Source organism: Aotus nancymaae, unplaced genomic scaffold (genome assembly GCF_030222135.1).
Source record: "Aotus nancymaae isolate 86718 unplaced genomic scaffold, 86718_ANA_hifiasm-v0.15.2.pri h1tg000029l, whole genome shotgun sequence".
NCBI lineage: Eukaryota > Metazoa > Chordata > Mammalia > Primates > Aotidae > Aotus > Aotus nancymaae.
Genome location: NW_026988442.1, coordinates 36,410,406 through 36,429,712, shown reverse-complemented (window position 1 = coordinate 36,429,712; position 19,307 = coordinate 36,410,406). Strand labels below are relative to the sequence as shown.

Sequence of the window (19,307 nt, the reverse complement as noted above, 5' to 3'; positions counted from 1 at the left end):
GTGCGTGTCTGGGTACACATGTATGTATCTCTGTGTGGGTATATGGGGGTGTGCAGGTGTCTGTCTCCACATGTATATGTGTGTGTGCACATCTGTGTGAGCCTTGGAAGGGTAACTGTGTGCAAGCATGTTTCCGTGTGCACATGTGCATGTGCTGTGAGCCAGGGTGTGTACATGTGTAAGTGTGATGGTGTGTCTGAGAATGTCCGAGTGTGTCTCTCTGTGTGCGTGTATCCCTCAATACCACAGGAGTGTCTGTGTATGGCACATACATGTTTATCTGTGGATGCGTGTCTGTGTGTAGATGTATATGCAGTTGTATCAGTGTGTGTGTCTATGAGTGTGTATGGGGCAGAGATGTGTGTTAACGTGTATATATATACACAAACATACCTGTGCATGCATGTGTGTGTGCATATCTGGCCCTCTGGGCACCAGAGGAACACAGCGGGTAGGACAGAAGGTTCCTGCCTTGGGAGGACACGCATGACCCTCTTGCACAGTGAGGCTCAAGGCCGGGGCCGGTCTGGCTGGGCTGAGCCTGCATGTCTGGGCACACCCCGCCACCTCCATCAGGCCTGCACCCTTTAGCTCCAGGCAGGCCCCTCTCACCACATTTCCTGGCCGCCCAGGCGACGTGGGCTCCAGCCCTAAGCATCATGGTCCACCGGTGTGGGATACCTGGAGGGTAACTGACCATCCATGAAAGTGCATAGCACACCATGTGGCCCAGAGTCAGTGGCCACAGGGGCAGTGCTGGGGTTCATAGGACCCTCACGGCCAGGGCTGGTGGCCACGCTCTGCATCCCTGCTGCCCTCAGCCAGCCCCTGCTTCCCACTCAGCTCAGGTGACTTAGAATTTCTCTCTCCTGGCTTCATCACCATCCAGTCTTCAACCCTGGGATCCAGGAGATGTTTTCAAGGCCTGTCCCCAAGGCTGCCAGCAGCTGATAGTGACAGGAAGCAAGCAGGCCACCAGTGGCCTTTGCGATAACCCTGGCAGTACCCGCAGCCCCCCTCCACGGCCCCCCAAGTTCTTATCAGTTGCAGCAAGTCTCCTCCTCTGGGCTGGAAGCCCCATACTGACCTCCCTGAACCCTTAAGTGTTTGCAAACTGAGACAGCAGGAGGGAGGGGCCTGGGAAGAAGTGTAGCCCCTACAGGATCTCCATCTCCCTGCCCCGGAAACCTGTCAGTCTCCACCCCGTGACATTGTGGTGTCTCCCCCAGCAGATGATAAACCCCAAAGGGCAGCCCTGTCTGCTCTATCCCTAGCGCTTTGTGTGTGACCCAGCACACATTTCCTGGGATGACTCAATGAGTGAGCAATTGAAGGAAGGAGTTAATATCCTCACTAGCCCCCACACCTCCTTGGTGAAGGGGTGTGATTTCCCCAGTGCTGAGTCTAGATGCTGGGCCTCTCCAGCCCCAGATCAAGGCTTCCCTCCCTTCCTAACTCTACCCTAAGGGCAGCCGTACTTGACAGCTGCCATCGTCCCCTCAAGAGCCCATATTCATGGTCCTCTGGTGGCAACTCCCCTTCTCTTGGGGAACTGTCCTATTCCACAGGGATCTACCTGGTGAGGCTGCCAATCAATCCCACGTCCAGGCCCCTCCCCAGCCACAGCTCCAAGTAACCCAAGCGCAGTCCTCTCCGGGTCTGAGGCTGACAGTGGATGACGTGCGGTGGATGGGACGCCAGGCCTCCCCTGCATTAGCGGGTGGGAAGAGGAGCTGCGTCTGTTCTGCTGCGGAGGCTCAGCAGCTGGTGCAGGCCAGGCGCTCTGGCACAGCTGCCCATGAAATTCTGGGCTCCTGAGCCAGGAAGCAGGGCATGGGTGATACCCACAGGCACCAGGGGAGCTCTGTGTTTCGAGAGAAAAATTACAGACTGACTTTTTCTTTAAAGAAAACAAGTTTTATTTTTATCATCAGAACATTCTAATAAAAATATTATTATGAGATTAGCTACCTTTATTCTCTGGGCCTTGACTCTGTCCCAGGCCTGCCCTGGAGCGCCTGCACGCTCAGCTCCCTGAGGTAGGTCCGGAGGGAGACCCCCCCCTGCCCCGCTGCCCCCTGCCCTTGGCCAGGATACCTCTCACCTCACGCCCCTCCTTGGATCCTCACAGCCCTGGATGCCCCATAGCAGCCCTGCCATGGCTGGCAGAATGGCCTTCTCCCTCCACTAACCCAAAGACAGGCAGGAACGGTATTGGGCTGGCACACAGCAGTTGGTACGGGGGGAGAGGGAAGAGATGCCCCCTCCTGCATTCAACCACCCAGCAGGCTGAGCTCAGGGCCCTGCACCAAGCTGGCACCACCGTGGTCCAGACCCTGAGTAGCCTGAACCTGTGGGTCACTCCCTTTCCCTTCCATAGTGGTTGGGGAGCTGGTGGGGGGAGGAGCATCAGTGTTGCAGTGAGGGGGTCCTGAGACAACTCACTGTGCCCCCCAAGCAGGCGGCATCAGACTGGCCCGGGGGGGGGCCCACGGGGGGCCTGCAGGGCCCCTGTCTGCAGTGCCTGCCCCACCGAGAGGCTCCTGGCCCGCGAGCCGGCAGACACTTTATTACACAGAAACACTCCGTCGTCCCCGTGGGCGGAACCAACAAAAGCAAGTCTCTCCAAGTCAAAAATAGGTTTTGGATTCTTGGTGGTGGCAGGATCCGCTGAAAAAATAGACTGAACTTCTGAATTTATCTAAGTAGCAAAACAATTACAAGAAAAAAGTTGCGACTTCAGTGCTTTGACTGAAAGGGGCCTTTGGCCAGCAGCCCGACACCAGCGGCCCCTGCGCACCCGGGAGCTCCTCAGGCTTGAGGAAGCCGCCCACGCACCCTGATGGAGAAAATGGGACTCCAGCAGGAGGCTGTGTCCCCCACCTGGGGCCGCACTCACAGCTTGCGAGGATCAACTTACAATCAACAGTCCATTCACTTCTTGCTCTCAGGTCCCCTGGAGTCAGGCATCTCTGCAGGGTCCCGGGCAGCCAGGGGCTGCAGAGGGTCCGTGACACCCCGGCCAGGTACCACGGTGGAGACAAGCCTGAGGGCACCTGGAGTGTGAAGAGGCAGGAGAAGGTGCAAGGAGAGGCTGCCGTGGTGTGCAAGGAACGTCGGGTTGCGTCTTTAAATAGCTCTCGGTCATTCTTCTTCAAGTCCTCCCTCAAGACACCATGGGACCTAGATTTAAAGAGAAGCCGTCTCTCCGTGGTCCCAGGGGGCGGGCAGAGCGCCCGGGCGGTCTTCAGAGGCACAGGTACTGGTGGCACCTCACTGAAGCTCAGCCAGGCTGCCGCCGGCCCATCGTGACCTGGCAGCTCTGTCTGCTGTGAAGGTGACAATGCCACAGTCCTCGGGGCAGGAACGCCCCTCACTGCATCCTGTCAGGCTGCAGCTGTGGCGCCTGGTACTGCACGAAGGTGGTGCCCGCGGGGGCTGCAGCCGAGAGGGCCTGGGGCACAGCGGCCGGGTAGCTGTAGCCCATGAAGCTGGCAGCTGTAGCTGGCGAGGCGGCGTATGGGTACTGTTCGTAGGCAGCCGGTGGGTACTGGGCATAGGCCGGGCTGGCAGGCGTGTACTCAATGTAGGGCGAGGACAGTGACGGGACGGGGGCGGCCGGGATCACCACGCTGGGCTGCACAATGGCTGGCGGGTAGATGTAGTGCGGGGTCAGCCTGTGGGGCCAAGCAGAGTGGGTCACGGCCAGGAATGGGATCGGGGAATACAGCGGGGCGGACAGCTGGGCGGGGGGCGGGGTACACGACGCGTGCCGCCCCCCACCCTGAGCCTTAAGTGTCATCATTTCCGGGCTGATGCTGCAGCCTCAGGACCTTTGTGCTGGCTGTTCCCACTACCCACCAGGCTCCCTCCTCCCCTCCACGTCTCCTCTTCAGCAAGGCCCTTCCCAGAGTGCACTCCCCATCCCAGTCCTACCCCCCACACCCCCAGGGCTGATGCAGAAACAAAAACCTTGGAGGGTTGTTTTCAAATGATCTGAGGATTTGAAGACACGACAGCGGAGCATGAGATCAAGTGTGAGGCCCTGTGCAAAGGCCCAGGTTACACGTCTGGGAGTCCAGCCCTGTCCCCTTCCCTGATCATCTCCCTAACACCCAACACCCACCAAGTGACACTGCATGCTTTACTCCTGTACACACCTTCTCCCCCCACCAACACTCGCTCTCACGGGGCTTCTTTCTGTCCCTGCCAGCACAGACCGCGGCCTGCTGCAGAGCTCTGTGACGATGTGAGGCTGACCGCGTGAATGCTGGAGCAAAGGAGCGCAATGGCGGTGACCACAGAGATGATGGTGCCATAAGCAGCCCTCGGAAATGTCACACTCTGTACGGTGACTGAGCGCATCACCCCGTCGGCTTGCTCTTCCCATCGTGAGGCCCATTTCGCACACGGGGCCAGGTGACTTGGCCAAGGTCCCACAGCTGATGAGGTGGAGGGGCCAGGAGTCAGCCAGCCTCAGAGCTGTGCTTTTAACCCTACCCAGGCAGGCCATCGTGGAAACGCATCGAGACCACCACTTCCTGCCTGCTGTAGGCTAGCCATGCACACAGCATGCCCAGCCCTCAGCACGGGGGAAAACAGAGGCTAAAGGAGGCAGCTCTCCTGGCCTGGGCCTGCTCTGCCAACCAGCTGCTGGGTGGCCCGGGGCAAGCAGCTGAGCCTCAGTTTCCCATCTGAAATAGAACACCCACCTCAGCGGCATCAGAAGCTGCTGCAGAGCTCGAGGCATGGAGTGGCCCTGCCGGGGCACGGCACTGCGCCCCGGGCATCAGTATCTCCCCCGCCTTGCACAACTGCCTGAGTGATATAGGTCAGGCCCACAGGGAGCGACTTGGAACCTCAGCTTCCTTCCGCACCTGTAAGCGGGGCCCCCACTCAAGGGAAGCGGCTCCGGGGAAAGTACATCTGTCCCTGCATTTTCCTGCGCTCAGCAGGGAGGGAACTGGGCAGCTTTCTGGAGCACATTTTGGCAACACGTAGGCCACTGCAAACACAGGCTCCCTCCCCAGAGCCAGGGTCCCCTCAGGGTCAGAGAGGAGCCCTGGCTTCTGGCACAAAGGCAGGTGCGCTCAGTGGATCCTGTAGCCCTACAGAACAGCGGGAACCAGGAAAATCCAGATGACAGGGGTGCAGGGGCCCTGCTCTTCCCACACAACGGGCAGCCAACATCTGAGGGCCCCCAGGGCCTCTTGCTGCCCCATCCCGTCTGGGACGTGTCTGGGAAGTTCCTCCACCGCACCACCCTCTCCACTGCTGTTCGCTTTCCCAGGTGGGGCCACTGCAGCCCACACGGCCCGCCCTCCGCAGCACCTGTCCAGACGCCCCGCAGCGGCGCCTCCTCTCTCTCTCCCAGGTTCGAAGCCTCTGCTGTCCACCCTGCATCCTTCATGGGAACAAGAACCTTGCATGGAGCCAGGCCTGGGTTCAAATCCTGACTCTTGAGCTGTGACGCCCTTCTTACCTATCTGCCAGGATGTAGCAGGGATCTGACCACACAGCCCCTGCCCTCGAGGGGCTTAGCTTCTAGGATGGGGAGAGGTACCAAAACGCACCAACCCATAAACCAGAGTTGGGGGGACTCCAGAGAAATCAAGGCAGCAGAGGGCTGTGATGTGTGAACAGCAGATGGGGGAAGAGGCCAGGTGGCTTCCTGAAGGAGTGGATGCCTGCAGAGACCTAATGATGAGACAGAGCTGGCCGTGGGGGAGTGGCACTGCAGCTCGACAGTGGAGGCAGGGGCGTCTGAGGAGTGGACGAGGGCAGCCGGCACCCTCTCTGCACAACCCTCAAGTGGCAGCCCCACCACGGGGCGGCTGGCCCGCTGACCCCTGGCTTCCACCGCACACCCAGCTCCACACTGGCGCCAGCCCACACCCCGCAGCACCTCAATCCCTCGCATCCTCCCCACCTGGGCGCCTGGGACCTGCCAATGCCTCTGTCTGGAGCCCTTATCCTGGTGAGGCTCCCTGGACCCCACATGGAGGCCAGCCTGCCATCTCCCTGTGCTGCCCGACCCCCCCACTGGACAGCGTGCTCTGTCACAGGGAGGGCTCTGTCTCATCACCCAGCTCCCTGCCAGGGCCAGGCCTGTGGGAGGCACTGGGCACACGGTGCTGACAGAAAAAAGGCCCGGTGAGCGGCACAGACCCCACTGAGAAAGATGAGGAGCTCTGGCCAGTGGAGGAGGGGGGCCCCAGCTGGGTCTCAGAGGCCTCCCTCGGGAAGGGGGTGAGTGGAGACATAGCAAGGACTGTCTTGGGGCTGTGCCCAGCGGGCCGTCCCTGGATCACCAGTGGCCCCCCACCCAGCTCTCAGAACCTCAAAAATTCCTTAGTTGGAGGCCATGGAAGCTTTGAACCCACTTCTCCAAACATGGAAAGTGGTGCCCCTGCCTCAGACACCTCCCCCCAAGTATTTGCTAAAAAATGTGTATCCCATGCAGACTGCAAAGGCCGATGCAGCCCACGAACCGGCATGAACAGGCCCCGGGGCCCTGATCCACAGCTGCCTTCAAGAACTGCTGCCCAGACCAGGGACGCAGAACACAGGGTGTAGGGCCACGGGGCAGCTGGGTTCCGGCCACACTCAGTTCCAGGGCTGCTGTCACTTCTATCGGGTCCCTGATGCCCCATATCATTGGGGCCACAGCTCTGCCTTGGCCACCAGGGAGCTGCTCCACTCAGGGACACTCAAACACAAGCATGGATGAGCAATTTCTAGGCTGGGGAGGAAGAGGGCTCTCCGGTTTCCTGACCCTTAGGGACACTGCACGTCTGTATCTTTTTATCTTTCTGTATGTAAAGGGCCTGGGATAACTTACAAAGCATTTTCAAGGCCACAAAAAAGATGCTAGTGTTAGCCCATTTCCCAGAGAGGAAATCCGAGGCTCAGAGAAGCCGCAAGCAATTTGCCTCATCACAGAGCAAGGGAGTGGCACAGTAGGGTCTGCTGTTGGTAGCTGCGCCCTCGAGAACTGGCTAGGGCCCCAGGTTTGGCTCAAAATAAAAGGCAGGCATGGCAGGGGTCACACCTCCAGGTCCCAAGGGGGAGGGAAGAACACGGGGAAGTCGAGGCGGAAGGAGCCACGAAGCCCCCCAGGCAGGAGCTGTGCTCCAGCAGCTTCTCTCCCTCCTTGGGGTGCACCTCGCCCTGCACTCGTCTGAGTTACCAAACAGGTTTCAAAACTTCCAAGGCCCAGTTTCCTCATCTGCAAATTGGTCCCACAGAGGCTGACCTCCAGAGCTCACTGTGCGGCCCTAGAGGCACCACTAAAACAGCGATTCCCACCCAGGACAACTGTGCCCCCAGGGGTCGCTGGACAATGCCTAGGGACATTCCAGCTGTCACAACAGACAACCAGGAACATGGAGTGCGGGTGCTGCTGACATTAGGGGTGGAGGCCAGGGGTGCTGACTGCTTCCTACAATGCCCAGGGCGCCCCCACAACAAAGCGAAGCCGTGCTAAAGGTCCACAGTGCCGAGGATGAGACGCCCGACTGCAGAGCATCAGAAACGACGAGGGAGGGGTGAAGACAAGGAATCCTCACTGCTGCTCTGACCGCAATTGCCCATGCCGGGGGGCTGCAAAGGAGGCAGGTGGGGACTAAGAGAGGCAGAGGGGCACACACACCCGCGAAGCCACACACGCGTGGGGGAGCCTGCTGAGTGGTCAAGTGAGAAAGAAAAATGCAGCCAAACCACCGGCCCGTGCTGTCCAAGGGCAGCCCTGCCCCGGCCGCAGGCCCAAGACTCCACTTCCTGGCAATGCAGAGTGGGTGCATGCACCAGGCAGGTTCCTCAGCACCCCCACTCCCACTCCAGGCTCAGAAAGGTCAGGTGCCCAGCCTCTGCAAGCAAAGGCACGGCCTGGTAGCCCCACACCACCCCATCCACCAAGCCTCAGCAACACCGTGTCCCCGGCAGAGGCTCTCACCTGCCAGGGCACGTGCCAGTCTGGCCCTGGTGGGACTCGCCTGCCCTCCCCACCTCAGTGAAGAGCCCACCAGGCCACCCAGCACTGCCCTGCCCACTCACCCCTGCTGCAGCCCCTGCCCACACCATCTGACAGGGAACACCCCTGCTTCCATCCCTCAATTCTCCAATCCTCCTCCTCCATCACCAACCATCCAGGCCCAGTCTCCCTCTACCACCACCACGGTAGGGCCACGCCACTGCACCCGCCTCCCATCCCTGAATCCTTCACCCAGCGGCGGCCAGAGCTGCCTTAAAAACATCAAGCCCTGTCACCCCAGGACCAGAAACCCTCAGATGCCTCCCAGAAGAAAACACAAACTGCTCCCTCGTGGCTTCCTGCAGGATCAGGCCTCACCTACCTCTTCTAACTCATCTGTGCCCACCCTGGCCACACTCCCGCTGTCCGGGGCTCCTTCTGTTCCCAGATTCAACTCCTTCTTCGCACCACAGGGCCTTCCCACCTGCTGCTCTTGCTTGTTCCCACAGCTCAACGCTCAACCCTGGGGGGCCCACCTGAGCTGAGGCTTGATTTCCTTGTGATCGGAAGCCCCTGGGTCATCCACCTCAAACAATGTCTTCCCCAAAAGGGCAGGGTCTCGGCTGCATCCCCAGTGCCCCTGCACAGCACGTGCCCAGTGCTGAGCACCTGAGGCAGGCCCGGGCTGTGCAGGCAGCTGCAAAGACCCCCTCGGAGTGGCTGCTGCTTCCCAGGCCAAGTCCCTGCCCCAAGAAGGCAGAGAAAGCAGCTCAGCCTTGAGCAGCCAGGGCTGGGCAAGCTGGAGGGACAGGGGGGCATGGCTCCACCCAGCAAGTCACAGCTAGACAGGCACAGTCTGCCAGTCTCTGCTCCCACCAGGTGCCTGGTGCCCTGGGTGTCCTCATGGCTGCCTCTGGGGAACCACAGGCCCCAGGGGGCTGCTGTGAGGATGTAATGCTCTGTGCACCCCAGGGACCTCAGCAGCATAGGTGCCTCCGTGGGCTGATGGAACTCTGTTCCTCTCTGAGGAACAGAGGCCCTCCCTCTCCTAGGATTTTCAGCCCCAGGTCAGGAGGCTGCAGCCAAGGATCCTTGGTGAGCAAAACACACCAGCGGCTAAGGTGGTCAGGTAGGAACCTGAAGATTGGGGACCCAGTGCCCTTCAGGGCCCCTCCTGTCTGGCCAGGGCCCCCCAGCCTCTGCAGGGACGCAGCACTAGAGGCCACTCTGGAATCAGCCTCTGCAGGGCCACTGCTAGAGGCCCCTCCACACCCCACAGCCCGGCTGTTCCCTCACAGTAGAGGCAGGAGCCTCCTTTCCTTCCGGTTTTCCTACAGCTTCCGGCCCCAGAGTGACCAGGCGCCTGTGCCTCCTTATCCTCTGCAGAAAACTCTGTCCTCCCGCCAAGACCCCAGAGAAGGAAGGGCCTTGCACCAGTCAAAGGCGGATCTGATCCAGAGAATGAATCTCATCACCTGTGAAAAGTCCAGGTAGAGCAAAGGAAGAACCCACAGGAAGTGGTGGGACAGACCCCCCAACATGCCACCCAAGCCCCTTTGCGATGCTGGACACTGGGCGCAGGCACCTAGCTGGGGTCAGGGGTGTTTGCAGAAGGACGACTCGGGTTCTCTGCTTCCCTCCGGTGACAGAGCCTGGGCAACACTAAACCCCCAAATCATGGAGCCACTGAAACGGGCTACCATTAGGGCTGGAAAGACCAGGCCATCCCAGGAGAGCTGGGCACGCAGGAGCTGGCTCTGCCGCAGCCCAGAGGAGGACAGGGGGACCCGGAGCCTGGTCCAGACTGGAAATCTGAGGTGCCTGCCTCCCTTCCATTCACACGTGGCCCAGGCAGCATCTGCACCCCGACACACCCAGGGTCTGCAGGCAGCCAGGAGCACCCCCGCGGACTCGGTCCACCGAGACTCAGATCCTGGCCCCACCTGTCCAAGGCGCATGGACAGTCACTCAGCCTCTCCGGCCTGTTTCGCCCTCTGTAAACTAAGGATGCTGCAGAGTCCAACAGCCTGCCAGTGTGACAGAGGGCTTGGGCTTCCCGCACAGAGTCTGAGAAGCTCCTGGCCGGCTGGGTGAGGGGCGTGCAGATGGAGCCTGGGAGACACGTGCTGCCCCACAGGCAGAGCAGAACTCTCAGTGAAAATAACTGAACACGGCCCAGGAGGACTCATTTTCTGAACATAAAGTCGCCTCTGAAAATAAAAACGAAAAAGGCAAATGAGCCCATTTCACTTTCCCTGCTCCCCGGGGGCCTTGCCCCACCACGGCAAAGACGGACCGCAGCTCTCTGGGCTCTGACTGCTGCCTGGCTGGGTGTGGAACGACCCTGAGGCACCAGGCAGGCAAGAAGCCAGGCCACGGCCCTGCCCCCGGGAATCCCCAGTGACTTGCTCAGGGGAGGGCCGGGAGGTCTGGGGACATTCAGGATCTCTGGGGCATTGTGTGGGGCACCAGCACAGGATGCAGGTCAAATGCCCTCTCTGTGGGGCAACGCCAGGCCAGAGCAGCGTCTCCACCTGAACCTGTCCAATCTCTAACTTCTGACCTTCTCCCCAAAACTGTACTCCACAGCAGCCTCCACCCCAGTCAGGGCCAAGCCCACCTCCCGTCTCCTAGGCCCAAAGCTCCAGAATCTTCTTGGACTCCTCTTTCTTTCCCAGGTTCTCTAAAATACGTACCCAGAATCTCCCAATGCCGCACCCTCATCTCATGCCGGGATTACTGGGCATCCCCGAAGGGCCTCCAACCACCACCCAAGCCCTCAGCAGTCCAGGCTCAACCCAGCAGCCAGAAACAAAAACTCTGAAAACAAAAATGCAGACTGACCCATCCCTCCTCTGCTGTGAGTCTACGTGGCCCAGTGTCACTTGGGGAAAGGTCACAGCGCCTCCCTGGGTCACCAGGGTCCTCAAGGAGCTGAGGACACCCTGCTGGGCCCTGAGCCTTCCCAGCTCCTGTCACCTTCTGAGGCATGCTGACCTCCTCTGTCTCTGGCCCCCTCCCACCACCTCGGTGCAGGAGGCACTGTGGTTAAGAGCTGGAATCAGGTCTCCTCTACCCCCTCGGCAGGTGTCCCCAGCTCCCTACTCCACCCACACGAGGTCAGCAGGAAGCCCCTGATGTCCCCAGCATACTGCGGAGCTCTCAGCCTGTCCACCCTGGACACAAGGGGAAACTGAGGCTAAACAAGGACAGCTCAAGCTCAGGCCTCCACCTCGGTCTGTGATCAGGCCTCTGCCCCGAAACAAAGCTCTGGCCCCTTGGCCTAAGCTTCCAGAAGAGGCTCCCCAGGTGAGCAGGGAGCCGGGGTGAGAACTCATGCTCGGAGAGGAGCCCCGGCTGCCTAAAGGCTGCTTTCTGTTCCAGCAGACAGGACAAACAACAGGTGCGGCACGGGCACCCGCCCTGGAGGGCCACGGCGCAGCCCACGCCTGGCTCCAGATGAGCTGCCAAACAGGAAGCCTCGGTGGGGGCGGCAGGGCCACCACGAGACACCCTCAGAGTGAAAACGTGACGACACAATGGGGGGGGAGTCACTTCCTCCCAACCCCCATGCTGCCTGGCTCTGACCGCAGCTGCTGCCCTGGCCCCGTGGCTCTCACCCCATGCCCGCCACAGCGACCTAAGGCTCACCTGTTGCCCTAAGCCTGGGCCACTCGCTCTTCCCCGGGTGCCAGTAGGGTGCACTTTCCTACTCGCCTCATCCTCAGGGGGCCTTCCCCAGCACATGTGTGTGCGCATGCACACACACACACACACACACACATATATATACACACCACTCCCCTCATCCTCAGGGGGCCTTCCCCAGCGCACGTGTGCACACACACACACACACATATACACACCACTCCCCTCATCCTCAGGGGGCCTTCCCCAGCACACATGTGCACACACACACACACACACACACATATATATACACACCACTCCCCTCATCCTCAGGGGGCCTTCCCCAGCGCACATGTGCACACACACACACACATATACACACCACTCCCCTCATCCTCAGGGGGCCTTCCCCAGCACACGTGTGCACACACACACACACTCACACCATCACCTGCAAACCCCTCCTATGGCTTTGTTTCACTTTGTATTATAAAACACTCCCAAGAAGTTGCAAAAACAGTACAGAGAGGTCCTGTGTACCCTGCCTCCTCCATCCCCCAAGGGCGCAACCAAGTAACTAAGGACACTGGCAAAACCAGGAAACTACCATGGGCACAGTCTGAGAACTGGACTGCAGGCCTGCGTCACCCCGCACGGTTCTCTGCATGCACTAACTTCCGTTATGTCACGTGTAGTTACACACCAAGTGTGAAGCTGTATCACACACAGACACAACTCCCCACCACTGCACTCAGGACCTGGGACTGTTCGGTCCCCACACAGGCACTCCCTCCGCCAGCTTCCTGTTTGGCTGCATGCATCACCATGCGGGCCCATGAGTGCACAGAGTGTGAGCACCCTGAGATCGGGGACTGGGTCATTCTTATTCAAAGGATTCCTGGCACCAGGCCCCGTATACAGCAGGCACTCAATAAACACCTGACAAATCAATGATGCTGGGAGCAGCTGTTTACATTCTCCCCAGCTTGTGCGTCCCAGCCTCTAGGAGACACACATCTTCCCATCACCACCTCCCTAGTCCCTCCTCTTGCCCTGGAGACCCAGGTGCTCTGCCCAGGCCCCGTGGCATGCACACACCAAGGCCCTGTGACGGCAAGGGCAGCCATAAACTACACGGTCAACGTGTGCACCAGAGAGTCACACGAAGGATGCAGGGGTCCCTGAAACTATACATGCAGAGGGGCAGACACAGGCCTGGGAGAGGGTCTCCCGGCCACTGTCAGTGTCGGGGCCTTGTGCTCTGATTCATCCAAGAGCTGCCACCTAGCCAGAGGGAGGCGCTGAGTCCTTGTGGGAGGGACACGAGCCTTGCAGCCCTGGCTCAGCTCCCACAGTCTGGGGATGTGTGAACCCAGCAAGTCTCTCAATTGCTCTGAGCCTCGGTTTTGCACAGACCCTAGAGCAGGGCCGGCAAGAGACGTGTCACTGACAAACTGTGAGACTTATCATGGCCAGGCCCTCATCTACAGGAGCTGTACACACAGTCAAGTTAGTCCTGTAGGGGAGGGAGTGTTACTGTTCCCACTCACAGATGGGGAGTAGTCCACAGAGACCGGCTGGGCCTGGCCTTGAGCCCAGGCAGACCCCAGGGCCCTCGCTCCTAGACATGGCCTGTACTTGACACCCTGGAGTCCCAGGAGCCAGTCTTTTCTCAAATCCCCTGGTGGCCATGTCCTGTCACCCAGTTGTGGCCAGTGAGATTTAAGTGGAAACCTGTTGAGGCCTGTGAAAGCCTCCACTTTTCTGCTAAAAGGGACAGAGGCAGTTCATACTGTCCCTTATTGTTCTTTCTGCCCTGAACATGGGTGGGATGTCTGGAGCTGTGGCAGTCTTCTTGTGACCATGAGGCAAGGTCCAAGGGACTCACAGACACACTGGTCCTCAGACCACTAAACCCAGGGGACATTTGGCAATGTTTGGAGACATTTTTGGTAGTCATTACTTGGGGGAGGGAATGCTACTGGCTTCTAGGGGGTAGAAGCTAGGGATGCTCCACTCCCTTCAGATGTTCCATAGGCACAGCAGGGACCCTTAATAGGCAGGAAGACCTGCACCCAGGGAAGCAGCTAGCCCTTCAAAAATAACCCAAGGAGAGGCTCTGGGTGCAGCCAGGCCCAGGACAAACCTCAGTTCCCGGTGCCCTCAGCCCAGGAGTAGACAGACACCCCTTGACATCAGGGGGCTCTTCTGGACCAGACCAAACTCTGACTGGACACAGACCCTCTCCAGACCACTGCACACCACCCCTCACCACCAGCAGGTGACAGACACCCTCAGCAGGCCACAGCCACCGGCTCCTGCTGTGACTATCATGCACTTGCCACCACTGAGGAAGGCTCCTCCAACCCCGGACCCACAGTTAGGTCAGAAACGAACAGGTGACTTAGGTCTCCCGAGAGCCAGTTCAACTGAAGAAAGAAGACACAGCGGCAAGGAAAGCCAGGCAAATGGCAGAAGGTGTAAAAGCTCCCTGGCAAATCTTTCTAAACTAACGTCTGAGGCCCAGCCAGGAGAAGATTCTGCAGGGTCTTGCCTGAAAGCAGAGCTGTGGGATCTTCAGAGTTGCCCAGGGCAAGGTGTAAAAGGTGGGGCCGGAAAGTCAAGGGAGAGTTCAGCCAGCCGCGGAAGGGGTTAACGGGTAGACAGCCCTCAGCTGCCTGAGCTCCTGGCTCCCACCTCCCTCCATGCCCTCAGCCAACAGCAGGGCAGGCCTCGATGCCAGCCCAAGGCCAACAAAACTGGCCGCTGAGTCAGGCCGGCTGTGCTCCCGGGGTCTGATTGTTCACAAAGACAAAAGGGACGCTGATGGCCTAGCTCTCCAGCTTGGCTGGCGAGCGGGGGCCGGGGGCAGACAGCTGACCCAGGCAGCCCGGCCCACTACCTCCCTGGAGCTGCACCCGAGGCCTCCCACCACCCACCTCAGCAAGACCCAGGCAGGGGCGGGAGGCAGCGAGACTCTGAGGCTTGAGTTCAGCGCTCCCAGGAAAGCAAGAGCGGATGGTCCCTCTGACACGTCCCTGTTTGGGTCTCCACCCCTTGGCAACTAACAAACAGAGTCTGTGGCCTCTTCATCGTCATAGGTATTAAATGGCCAGCCAGCAGATATGGTTACAAAACACTGTCGCCTGAAGTCGAGTGCACACAGTGACAGAATCTGTGACCCATCCCAGCTGCTTCTGGACCGGTGGTGTTCACAGGACTCCAGAACAGCAAGGGAGAGGTTGGCCGGGGCCCTTCCCGCTCTCCCCTGCAAGAAAGCCTTTGTTCAGGCACCCATCACCTGTGTTCCAATCTCCTCCCAGACACCTATTACCTCGCCTCCTGGACAGGTGGTTAGCCTTTCTCTGCCTCAGTTTCCCCATCCATAAAGTGAGAGTAGTTTCAGTCCTATCCTCAGAGGCCCACTGTGAGGACAGGAGCGGACTTCGGGGGGAGGCCAGATCAGCCAGCCCACCTGCCTGCACACTGTTCTAAGTGGTTAACGTTCCTGCTTTCTGGATGAGGAGGACGCCACCTGCCAAGATAAACCCAGGTGGTAAGGGGCAAAGTCAGGATTTGAACCCATGTCTGCAGGCCCCAGAGGTCAAGCACTGACAGAGACGGAGTCCCAGAAGCAGCTGCGTGGACCAGAGCAAGCGGAGACGCAGGTGGGAAGTCCTGTTAGCAGAGAGCCGCCGGCGCTGGAAGTGCACATCCTCACCTCTGGGCAGCAGCTCTTGCCCAGCCCGTGCCCTCAGGTGCCTGTAGTGGGCCTGGGGAACGGAGCCAAGGGTCCGGAAAACAAGGAACACCCTCCTCATGTGGGCTGAACCCCAGAGAAAGAATCTTAGTGAAGGCATGAAGCCTGGCATGCTCCCAAACACCTTCTAAGATGACTCTAGACATCTACAAAACAGATGCCAGGACGAGAAGCACAGGGCCGCCTGCTCCCACCACCCCACACGCTCCCTTCTCAGGAGGACAGAAGCACGCCAGCAGGAAGCCGAGCTGCCCGGCCACTCCAGCACCCTCCAGCCAGCGGCTCCTCCCACTGTTACACTCACACAAACCCACCAATGCACAGGGAAGCTGGTGGGGAGCCCCCGAGGCACCCCTCAGGGCAAGCACCTCCAAAAAGTAGGCACAGCAACTTCTGCTGAGGCCGCTGACCCACTCGGCTAGGAGCCGGGCCCAGCCTGGTTCCACAGGAGCCTTGTCCACACTGCCCCAGAGAGGCAGGGCCCTCCTCAAGCTGTGCACCTCTCCATGGAATCCGCATGGTGTGGGTGTACACCCACACACACACACACGATCAACTGGCATGAGGGATCTGGATTCAGAAAGTTCATGAAGTGCCAGTGGCCTAAAAGCGGTGGTGGTCTCTGAGCTGCCTTCCCCTCCAACTCCAACCGCACCCCATCAACATGCTGTGCTGAAGCAGACAGCTCACACGTTGGGGCTGGGGAGGCAGGCCCCACGGCAGGCCCCGTTGTATCCCTGTGTGTGTCCTTCCCCAAGCAGCTGCCAGGCCTTATTAGATGTTTTAAAAAGGGCAGGGAGGTGGGAGTCGTTTTAGGATGGGGGAGAGTGGGATGTGCTGCTTCTATATGAGTCAGACTAGGATCCCACAGACCAGGCCGCACAGGCAGGCGGCCTCCGCCCCAAACCCGAACGCATACTATCTGCAGCAGCGTTCACAAACATCAGACCTCGATGGCAATGACCTACTGCCACCATCTGCCCCAGCACAGAGCAGGTGAGAGAGCGCCTAGGGAAGAGCCCAGCCTGCCAGTCCCTAAGAATCATCAGCAAACACTTCCAGGGGGCGTCACCCCACCAGGCCCACCCTAGGCCCTCCATTCAGATACCTCAGACGTGCTGTGACCACCCCCATTTCACAGGTGAGGAAAGTGAGGCCACACACCTACTGAGGGAAGCTGGGGTGTGCACCAAGGCAGGCAGGCTCCAAGGCTCACACTCCCCTGGGCAGCGTGGCCTCTGCCCAGGATAGAGAAACGCAATCTGCCTTCTCTCCACTCCCTTGGCATCAACGCAATCACATGTCTGAAAACTGTCAGTTCACCAGCCTTCCAGACCCAGGAAGCTCAAGGCCCTCTCCACCTCAACAGCCTGCCCACCCCAAGCCAACCATGTCCACTCACCCGTAAGTCCGCTGGATCAAGGTGGGGTGCAGCTGCTGCACCCCAATGGCAAAGCCTAAAACGAGAGAACAGTCAGGGGCTTGGCCTTACTGTAGGGGCGACGTCTTGGGGCTGCCCACAGGGTGGCAGAACCCCACAAGTCACACACCTCTAGTCAAAAGGGATTATCAGCTTCCTCTCCCCTCCCAGGCCCCCCCTCGGGAGCCCCAAAGCACCCCAATGAAGTGTGGCAGCGAGTGACGCAGGTACCAGCAGCCACTGGTGTCGGCACTCCAACCTCCAGGCCCCACGGTCACTTCCTCCCTCCCGAGAGGACAGCTGGCAACTGGGGTGCAGTACCCTCCCTGCTCCCTGGCCCCTGCCGTGGGCCATACGGTGTGAGAAGGGGTCTAGATCCTCGAGGGGGGGATGGCTGCCCTGGGCTGGCTCTGCAGGCACATGATAGCTGACTGCCACCGCTGGGGCGGGGGGTGGGGGGGCCTCTTTCCACCCGACAGATACCGACACCCAATATAGAAACCGAGAAGAGCCAGGCAGGAAAACAGAAGCTCTCACCCGTCTGGAGGCTCCGCGGCTTGGCGCCCAGATACGCCAGGTTCACGTTGGCCTTACGGCCGTCGATGATGGGGTTGGGGTCTTTGCAAGCCCTCTCAGCTGCCGCCCGGTCGGCCATGGTCACCTGGAGGAGCACGGACACCTCAGGGGCTGCCTTGGGGAAAACCAGGGGCGAAAGGGGCAGAGGGCTCTGCTCTGGCACCGGATGCTGCCACCTCCCCCTTCCCTTCCACTGAGGGGGCTGTAGCCCAGGGTCCTTGGACCCCTACCCGGGGCCCTCCCACAAAGATGCCCCCTGGATTGCAGCACCTCCCTTCAAAGTTCAAGTCCTGGGAAATGTGGGCTTCAAGGACAAAAACAATCCCCTGCGGGGACAGGGCAAAAATGAACCCTAAAGGGAGGGGGGGGGCCGCCTGCACTGCCCACCAGCGCGGGCCGAGAATTTCCCCTGGGAAGGAGTTTGGACGCTGGGCTTGGAAGGGAAGTAGGAAACATGTCTTCAAGTCGTTTTTACTTAAGTTGATGTTTATTTGGAGTCGCTGAGGGGGCTGTTGAAAATAGAGGGAGGCCGAAGGGCTCCAAACATCCCAGAGAGGAGCCGTGGCTCCTCACCTGCCGCTGCTCCAGGAAATCCCGAGTGCCCATGTGGCTCCAAAACCTCCCCAACAACTTAGGAGTCCTAATTGAACACAGCGGCTCTTCCTTTTAAACCGGGGGTGGGGATGGAAGTGGAGGTGGGGGTGGGGGTGAGGGTGGGGGCGGGAGCCGGGGCCCCGGCCCGGGGTGGTGGGGGTGGGAGCGCGCCCAGAAGAGGCGGCAGGTGCGAGAGCGGCGGGAGGCGCCAGAGGCGGGGGCGGCCGCGGGCGGGCTGGGCGTGTGCCCCCGAGTGGAATCGGCGCCCGGGACGTGATAAGGTGTGCGGCGGGGTGCGGGCCCGGGCGCGGGGGCCACTTACGAAGCCGTAGCCGCGGGACTTGCCCGTCTGGCGGTCGGTGATGACCACGGCCTCCTCGATGTCGCCAAAGCCCTCGAAGTACTTCCTGAGCGAGGCGTCTGTGGTGTGGTACGGCAGGCCGCCCACGAAGATCTTGGTGAACGTGGTGTCCTTCTGGGAGCCGTGCATGGCGCCGGGGGCGGCCGGGGGCCGCGGGAAGCCCGCGCTCGGGGCGCACGGCGCGGGCTGCAACAGCATGGGGGGCGCCCCGCCACCTACGGACCCGGGCCGTGCGGGGCTGCGCTCATGGGGGGCGGTGGAGAGCGCGCGGGGCGGCGAGGGGCGCCCGTCCAGCCGCCAGGCCCGATCACTCGCGCGCCGCTCCCGCTCAGCGGGCCGAGCTGCGCCGCGCTATGCTCCCGACCGGCGCTGCAGGAACTCTGCGCCCCGGCGCCGCCCCTGGGCTTTGTAGCCAGCCCCGCCCCCAGCCCGCTTGGCCCCGCCCCCATCCGACCCCGCCCGCCCGGGCGCGCGGGGACCGCCGGGAAGCGTAGTCCCAGCCCCGCCCAGCCGCGCCCGGGCGCGCGGGGATAGGGGGGAATAGGCGAAAAGGGGAGGGGCGCGCACGCGGGCCGGGGGCGGATCCGGACCTGGGGGCGCTGGCCGCGCTTATCTCTCCTGGCAGCCACCGCGGGCCCGCCTGGTGGCAAGCACTAACCACCAGGCCCTTGCCCTCGTGGAGTGCACCGTCTGGAGAATTAAATGTAAACGCTTTTTAGCATCCTGTTTATTGAGTCGGTATTTAACCCAGGGCGACTTAGGGAACAGCCACGTGTCATATTAAGAAAGTGGAATGATTTCTGTTTTATATATAAGATGAGTTCATCCGACCTACCAGGGAGCCCCGCGTCATTCCGGGCGCGAGGCTGCAGCGGAGCACAGATCACACTCCCTGGCCCCACGGAGCGTCTAGGACTGAGAAACAGTTCGGCCAGTAAGCATACAGCAAACGACCCCCGAGGGAGCTACACCAAGGTGCAGCGGTAGAAGTAGG

The 19,307-nt window shown here is 60.4% G+C and overlaps 1 protein-coding gene across 4 annotated transcripts; it reads right to left on the bottom strand.

The window, feature by feature from the left end:
- Positions 1-1,843: 1,843 nt before the first annotated feature.
- RBM38 (RNA binding motif protein 38) lies at positions 1,844-18,697 on the bottom strand. Of its 4 annotated transcripts, XM_021669109.2 has the most exons (5): positions 18,275-18,511; positions 17,589-17,684; positions 17,320-17,443; positions 16,765-16,819; positions 1,844-3,677 (listed from the first exon to the last, which is right to left on the bottom strand). In XM_021669109.2, the coding sequence occupies exons 1-5, from the start codon at positions 18,509-18,511 to the stop codon at positions 3,374-3,376; spliced, it is 816 nt and encodes a 271-aa protein (XP_021524784.1). In that variant the 3' UTR covers positions 1,844-3,373. The 4 variants fall into 4 exon arrangements, with proteins under 4 accessions (XP_021524784.1, XP_021524782.1, XP_021524781.1 ...); XM_021669107.2 differs by lacking the exon at positions 17,589-17,684 and having other exon boundaries at positions 1,877-3,677; positions 18,275-18,697; XM_021669106.2 differs by lacking the exon at positions 17,589-17,684 and having other exon boundaries at positions 1,877-3,677; positions 17,320-17,473.
- Positions 18,698-19,307: the final 610 nt, after the last annotated feature.